Genomic DNA, 8,403 nt, shown 5'->3' on the forward strand with positions numbered 1-8,403 from the left:
GCTCCCTCCACCTCTCCAACTTTTTTCAAAAAATTTTTAATTACAAAAATAACCCTTTTTTTTTTTACTTTTAATCCTATTTAATTATTTTAATATAAAACCCTAATTTCTATCATTTTTACCTTACTTTTTTTACTTTTTCTTCAAAACCTAATCCATTCTCCTTTTCACTCCACTGCCACCACAGCCCCACCTCCCACTTTTCATTTTTTTAATTCTCTTTTTTCCTCTTCCTTCTCTCGTCCTCTTTCTTTTACTTTTTAACTTTTTTCTTCAAACTCTAATCTCTTCCCCTTTTCCCTCCATGGCAGCACTACATCCCATCCTCACAACACGCTTTTGCCTTCAAAATATATTGTTGAAGAGATTTGTCAAGAGCAAACATGAATTCAGGAAGCAAAATTGCATGCATGGGTATTATTGACAACACAAAGAAGCTTTCAAGGAGTCATCTATGATTCCTAGAATTTCAAGGGCGAAAAAGCGTTCTTTATTTTATGAGAAACGTCGAAACACTTCATCCTCTTCTCTAGCTACATTCTTGCTGTACTGTAGATCCAATTTCTGCCAAAACTAGGTTTAAAAATTGGTATTAATCATTAAATTTATTGAATTTCATAATAGACTTACAGTTGACATAATTAGTATAAAAATCTTAAAACCATGCTTAGGGAGGGAAGTTTGAAAGACGAATATCGACATGCGTTCTCTGTTGATATCCGTGCACAAAAGTTAATATCTTTTATTTACTTTAATTTATATATTGTTGAAGGGTAAAAAAGAAATGAAGAGGTGCACGTAAGAGTGTGTGAGAGTGGAGGGAATTTTAATCCTAAATATAACTTTTACTAAAGGATGAAATAGGAATAGAAAAAATAGAGTAAAAAATAAAAATGGAATGGAAAGGTATAGGGAGCAAAGGATGAAATAGAAATAGAAAAAATAGAATAAAGAATAAAAATGGAATGGAAAAGTACAGGAAGCAAGTGAGGAGGTGCAAGAAACAACGCCTTAAAATTTTTTGAATGTATACTAAAAGTGAGAACATTAAAAAGATTTCATGCAAAGGAGAAGTAGAAAACTTCAATTTACAATAGAAAATGAAATTGGACAATCAAATCAAAACTTCAAGTGAGAAACTTATGGATAGAAATAAAGCTTGCGTAGACAAATTATTGGTATACTTTAAAGCCAAAAGAATATACCAAGAACAATTGAGAATAGAGAGAAAAAAAAAAGCGATGTTGTGAAAGGTACCATGAACGAAAAGTGAAGAAATTAAGGTTCAAGCATTGAAAAAATGTAAAGGAACTGCTATATATACCTTTAAACTTACAAGTAGTTACCACTAACATAAAAAAATGTAAGGACAAAAATTCAAAATTAAAGGACGTAACGGCTATTCTATTTCCTCACGAAAATCTTCTCTGTTACAAAGATATTAGAAGTAAATTGTTTATAAAAAAATGTAAACAAAAAGTAGTATTTCCTTTATATATTGTTATGTTCCAGATGTCAGATATAAAAATATCATAGATGTTAGGTAACCTTCCAAAATTTAGTCGCCACAACATCAAAGAAGAATACTCAAAAGGGTAAACAAAATGGTTACATGATAAAGGAATTGTAAACAAGAAAGCGACAGCTATTGGCACCAATAGTGATCCCAATTAATCGTATTAATGTATGCCTTTCTATTCTGCAGCTACAAAAGTTGATGCTTCACATGTAAAATCACCTTCTTCATTGGACTACTCGGATCCAACCCACAAGTATTTAATCATTGTGCTAAATAGTAAAAAGGCCAAAAAGAACTCAATTATCGTTTTCTTTCAGCACGCCACTTGTACACTGGTTGACTTGTTGGACAGACAATCTCATCCTCAGTTAGTTTGCGTTTCCTACCATTTTTCTGTTCATAGATGGAATATTCTCTGACAATTCTACCTCAGTAAGAATTAAAAAGGTACACAATAAACTATGCAAAATATCTATACCTGCAACTCCTTCTTCATTGCCATATCCATGTAGATTTTCTCTAATTGGCTTAGTCTATCTTTTCTTGCTTCCAACTCTTTATAAGACCGATCTGTTTTCCTGTATAACCAAAGTAACTTATTATCAAGCTGATATGATAGTAGAAATCAAACAAAGAGAAAAAGGGGAAGTAACCGTAGTAGTACTGCAGACAAGTAGCAATATCTTAAGAAATTGGAATTTGAGCTTAATCCAACGTCACAAAACCAGTTTAATAAAATGGAAATTACACCCAGATATATATATTATAATTTCGTCATATCTCTGGACTATAAAAGATCTTTAATACATTATAAAAGAACTCGCGACCTGATTTACAACCTATTTGACCCAACACAAACAATTTAATATAGCCATATAAGAGAGAACTAATAGCAATCAATCTGACCATAATTGTTATTCATCTCTCTATTTTGGGTTAAATTATGTCAATCATTCCTACCGAAAGACCAATTGTCAATAAAATGGAACTTTAAAAGACATGCAAATATATAAACAATAAACTTGTCACTCATGATCGATTCCTCAACCCTAGCACATTACTGCAAAAAACATCTTAATATTGTTGGCATTAAAATACTTAATAAAATTAAGACACTTAATAAAAAAAATTAACAATCTTAAAGCACATTGAAGAGAACAAATAATAAATCTCACACAACATATTCCTGAAAAAGTTTCAGTAGAGACAAATCATTTATCAACTTTTTTTAATCTACCACAAGACATCAAATAAAACAATTCACCAATGATTGTCAAGTCAAATCATTTAACAAAAGATGTTTAATCTCATACACGATGTCAGAAGAAAAAAGAATTTATTTTAGTCTTTAAAGCCAGATGTATGTACCTCTTAATGCCAGTAGGAATATTATCGATAGTAAGAGGAATTTCACTTTTTGAATATCTTGATTGTAACTCTTTAGCCTCTTCCCTATACATGGACAAATATTAAAAAAGTAAGCGATTCAGAATAAATTTGTGGAATGAGAATGGGATCTACAGTATAAACATATAAAGAGCAAGAAAGGAAATGGGAGTAGAGGCAGAGAAGTAGTATGTCAATCAACAAATCAAGAATGGAACCACAGCTGGAGAAAAGTAAACGAGTTTACTACTCAAAAAATATATCTTTAAAACATGACTATGTGAGGTTAGGATCATCTTATAAACTCTATTTAGCTTTATCTGAATTAGCTTTACAGTGAAACTTAACATATGACATAGCTCTCACATCATAAGCTCTTTTTGAATAAATACTTTGTAATATAAGAGTGTAGCATGTCTAGTATACAAGTAACATATATCCTGTAGTTACAACTGAATGTGCTGTGTCAGAAACTCGGTTAGGAAAAGCAGTTAAAAATAGTTTACCTTAATCTTTATAAAGACCTACATAGCACTCTGATAAGTGAATAAATTATTTTTTACCTCTCTTCTCTGTTCTCCACAAGCATAGTTTTACATTAAGCTACTTATCCAAATATATGATATATATATATATATATATATATATATATATATATAGACTCCTGACATATACGAAGGAGTGTTGTTCGTTCGATAAATTTCTATCTCTTTCTCTATTTCTAAGATGTTTGGATTTTTCAAAACTCCATGGACATGCCGAAGAGAAATGCTATTCCCACTCCGACCAAAACCTAACTTTACTTGTTCAAATAATAATTAAGGTGAAGCAGAGTCAGGAACAACGAATCCCTTTATGATAAACAGATTCATTTTTGCAAGTTCGTTATTACAGGTAGTTCCTACAAAGGATCGGACTAATGACGTATACAATACTTGAATTCTCGATGTAGATGCTACATAGTTGGTTCTCATCCTTCAGAGACTACGGGTATAATAGGAGCATCCGTCAACAAAAGGATCACCCTAAGATGATCATCTCGTGACTATTGAGAACGAATCAAATCAGATGGTTCTATTTCTTATTCTTATTGCCCTATGAAGACTCGTTTTCGCTACGGCTCCGGTGGTTTCCCTTAACGAAGCCACTGCCTATGAGTCGCCGGCTCATTCTTCAACAGGCACGCAGTCAGAGTACCGGATTGAGCCTTATAGCCTCCTCCCACTGCTTGGGAGCTTACGGTTTCATGTTCTATTTCACTCCCCGATGGGGGTTCTTTTCACCCTTCCCTCACGGTACTACTTCACTATCGGTCACCCAGGAGTATTTAGCCTTGCAAGATATATATATATATATATATATAAATAACATTTACACACTCACAAATGAATAACATATATAAAAATTTGTGACCAGGGGTTTAATACAGGATAAAAACATCACCCTTTAAATTTTGCATACCGAAGTTTTTTTATCATAGTCATAATGTCATGTTGAACATACATATCATCTCAGAAACAAAAAGGAAGTTGCAAATCAGGGGCTTTATTCAAGATGAAAACATCACCCTTTAAATTTTGCATAACTAAATAAGAACTTTCACAACAACTAAGTACACCAATAAAATAAAACATGTTAACATTCTAAAAAATTAACATGCTGATCACAGAATGATAGCTCAGACACTCAAACCTGTCCTCAGCAAAGAAAACATGTTTGTTTGCAGGTTGATTATCAATAGAGTGTAGCGAGGCAGTTAGCCTTTCAATTTTCTGCAAGGGAGACCAAAACTTTCCCAGTTAAACCTACACTGTCACAATATTTCGCGCAAAAACCCCATTAAAAACAAGATAACAATCCAAAGCAAAGCCCCCACCTTTCTCTCACTCTGAACCTTCTGAAGAATGTAACCCATATCCTGAGTCTTCATAAGCATAAGCTCTTCCTGAGTGTACTTATTTGCTTCACTCCTACACAAGTCAATAACCAAATATAACAATCACGACCACAACAACAACATCAAATGACAGAAAATCGAAAAGGCCATGTAGCAAGTCATCTATTACTCTGGTCTGTGAACTCCATCAACTGTTTTTGTTCTAACCATCTTGAAGTAAAACTCATCTTCATTCCTATTAGCTGCTTTTTCCCTAAGTTTCTGTAAAACAATAAAAATTACAAAATAGTTAAAGCGGAAGGAATGAGAATTCGGTGGAGAGAGCGAAACTGTACCCGTAAAGTATCCTCTTTCTTGTGGAATGCTTTAGCACGTTGGACATAATCCTTATGCTTTTCGAGCAAGCCGAACTTTTTCCTCGCTGACCTAATGAATGAAAAAACCGAAATTAGAAAAAAGTGATTTAAACGGTGATTGAATGAATAGTCATTGGTAGAAAGAAGAAACTCACGGTTGAGAACGCTCTTTGTGCGCACGACTGGGAATGGCATTTCGAAGGGAGGACATGTTTGGTTTTGGATTGTCTTCGTCGACTCACTCCTTTGCAATGATGGCTTCTGCGTTTGCTTTTCTTTTCGGGTAATAATAACAACCTATTAGCCTGTAGTTTAAATGGGCCGGCCCAATCTAAAAATTGCTTCTTTTTTTACACATACTTTCTTTCTGCATTCTGCTTATTAGATTCTATTCTCATACTATATGATTCAGAAATATACACTAAATTTTTAAATTCCTAATTTGTAATAAAGTTATAGATTATATCATTTTATAGATTATGAATTGTTTAATTTAAAATGCATTTATAAATTATTTGAAAATAACAGTTTCATGCAACTAATCTTAATATTTCTTCCACTACTACCTAAAACTAGCAAGAAAAGTAATCACTAATGTAAGAGAAATAAAGAATATATATATATATATATATATATATTATTTAGCGAAGTCTAGTTTGATTTGTAAATTGTGTCATTTTTTCTATAGTCCGAAGTAATCTCCATATGTTTGGTTTGGAAAATTTAGTTGTGTTATTCAAACTTTTGGGTTGAAATGTAATGAGGCATATCATTTTGTCTTTTATTGTTGCATCTTTCCTAAAAAATGTGTACTTAATGGTGTAAGTTGTCCATGTAGTCGTTATGGGGAATGATGTTGTTAGATTATCTCAATTAAAGGAACACCTATTTAATCATGTTCAGAAGGATTAAGTCTAAAATATTTCTTGGGCAGAGAAGTAGCTCAATCAAAGGAAGAAGTTGTAATTTGTCAAGGAATTTCGCTCTTAACATCCTAAAAGAGACAAACATGATTGATTGTAAACAAATGGGTTGTTCTATGGATCTAAATTAGAAATTAAAGACAGAACAATGAGAAGTTTTCTCTGACCACTACTAGAAGTGTGGTTGGAAAACTTGTTTATCTTACCATACTATACCAAATTTGTCTTTTGGAGTGGGAGTTGTGAATTAGTTCATGTAAAATCCATGTATTAATCATTGAGATGTTGTCATCCATATTCTTAGATATCTCAAAAAGGATCTAAGATAAGGATCACTTTATGAAACTTAACTAAGATATGAAAAATCGTGCAAGATGAGAAAAACACCATATTCTGCTCCCTGCATCTCTATGGCAAGATTTAAAGTCTCTCTTTTGGTTCTTTTCTCTGACTCACTAACAACCAGAAGAATGGTCATTTGTAATAATAAAGTGGTCCAAAAGACCTGAAAAAGTGTAATGCCTCCTGCATCACAGTATGCCAATAAATAAGCCTTTTGAAGAACAAAAGTTATGGCCTAATCATTCATTACTGCTCTTGGAAAAAAGAGTTAGTGAAAGTCTCTTTCACTTGCTCATGAACATACATATATGACTAAAATTTTACTTTAATTGTTGTGGAATTTGTGGAGCTATCTTGGATCAACCCCAACCCACGTGTTTACTTTTTTGCCAAAAGCTCAAACTCTTGATTGTAGTTATTTGGTCTATTCTCTTAAACTAATCAGGACACAGAATAATTAATAATTGCCATCAGCAATTCCCCTATGAAACTGTTTTTTTTTTTTCATTAAAACAACCTTAGTTTAGGGTGATATAAGTCTTTTAGCACTATGAATTATTTAATCTCTTGTCAAGATGTTAAGGTTACTCACAAAGGATCCTACAGTGCTAAAAACATAGTCTAAATTGATATTCTAATGTGTTTCCCACACTGATAATGGCTACTCTTCAAGGTTATGCCTCTCAGAAACTGATAGGAGATATTGCTTAAGCTAAACAGAAGCTAATGTTGTTACTGTTACTGATGGACGAAAGGTAATTAAAATGTTAAACAATTGAGCCCAAAAGAATTCATATAATTAAGAATACTCTATTAAAACATTTCAATATAATTTAATACTCAAATTACTAACAATAGCATCCGAAACGTATAATAAATAGGGTTTACTGAAACAGAAACCAACCCAAACAGATGAGTTAATAACAAAATTTGATTCACCCAGGTAATCACATTTTAGCATTCAAAAGTTTCAACCAAAAATATATTTATCACACAGCATCACTTAATACTCATACAACAAATAAATTCGATCCAGAAAGGGTTTAGCTCCTCATACCTGAATTCGTTCTTTCCTCACAAAGCACGCACGGAAAAGAGGAATGAGAACCCTAGGCCTAGGCTTGATTGCCCCTTGACACTGAGACATATCCATAAGAATGAATAATTGACAAATAAACATAGAGAGAAAAAATAAACATGAAGTAGGTGAGAAATGAAGTGGGTACCTCCAAAATGGGCAATATGAAATCGCCAAGCAAGAGGATGATTGAGAGAAGGATCAAAATGGATTTTGCAGTTCTTGCAAGTTCTGAGGTTGATGCTGCCGTCGACTCTCTGAGCTCGTAAGGGTGATTGAGAGAAGGGCAGTGAGTTTTGCAGTTCTGGAAGAGGTGGATGCCGCAGGAACCTTCAGCTCGTAGACAGGGTTTGTTTCACAAATGGAAATACTTCATGGTGGCACAAAACAATGGGGCTACGGGCTGACCCGGCCCAATTCAATTCCAACCCATTTCAGAGGGTTTATTGGGTCAAAACAAATGGGCTTATTATATAAAGGGCCAGGCTAGCCTTGGGTAAAAAAGAAAGGGTGTTTCATCCTACACCTTCAAAGGTTTCATCCTGCACCTCCAACTTTTTTAAAAATTCACTTTTAACTTTAGTAAATATTTTTTTACTTTTCACTTTCTATTTAAAGTAAGGCGTTTCATCCTGCACCTTCAATACCTAATCTTGTATTTCTAACTTTTTCAAAACTTTATTTTTTAACTTTAGTAAATATATTTTTTACTTTTTTTTCTTTCTATTCAGAATAATCCTACATTTTTTAANTNTGTATNCTTTTTAAATTTTTTTCAAAACTGTCTTTTATTTATATTTTAATAACTCTTTAATTTAATTTAAAAATCTAATATTATTTAATATTTTTTCATATTTTAATAATTATTAAATATAATTTATATTATTATAATAATTATATTA

The 8,403-nt window shown here is 32.5% G+C and overlaps 1 protein-coding gene across 4 annotated transcripts; it reads right to left on the reverse strand.

The window, feature by feature from the left end:
- Nucleotides 1-1,469: 1,469 nt before the first annotated feature.
- On the reverse strand, nt 1,470-7,901 carry LOC106752879 (probable U3 small nucleolar RNA-associated protein 11). 4 transcript variants are annotated; one of them, XM_014634656.2, is made up of 10 exons: nt 7,650-7,901; nt 7,481-7,561; nt 5,314-5,428; nt 5,138-5,228; nt 4,972-5,063; nt 4,782-4,875; nt 4,598-4,677; nt 2,888-2,971; nt 1,998-2,097; nt 1,470-1,912 (listed from the first exon to the last, which is right to left on the reverse strand). In XM_014634656.2, the coding sequence occupies exons 3-10, from the start codon at nt 5,367-5,369 to the stop codon at nt 1,820-1,822; spliced, it is 690 nt and encodes a 229-aa protein (XP_014490142.1). In that variant the 5' UTR covers nt 5,370-5,428; nt 7,481-7,561; nt 7,650-7,901; the 3' UTR covers nt 1,470-1,819. The 4 variants fall into 4 exon arrangements, with proteins under 4 accessions (XP_014490142.1, XP_022632993.1, XP_014490141.1 ...); XM_022777272.1 differs by having other exon boundaries at nt 5,314-5,455; XM_014634655.2 differs by having other exon boundaries at nt 5,314-5,463.
- Nucleotides 7,902-8,403: the final 502 nt, after the last annotated feature.

The sequence above is a fragment of the Vigna radiata genome, unplaced genomic scaffold (genome assembly GCF_000741045.1).
Source record: "Vigna radiata var. radiata cultivar VC1973A unplaced genomic scaffold, Vradiata_ver6 scaffold_48, whole genome shotgun sequence".
Taxonomy (NCBI): domain Eukaryota; kingdom Viridiplantae; phylum Streptophyta; class Magnoliopsida; order Fabales; family Fabaceae; genus Vigna; species Vigna radiata.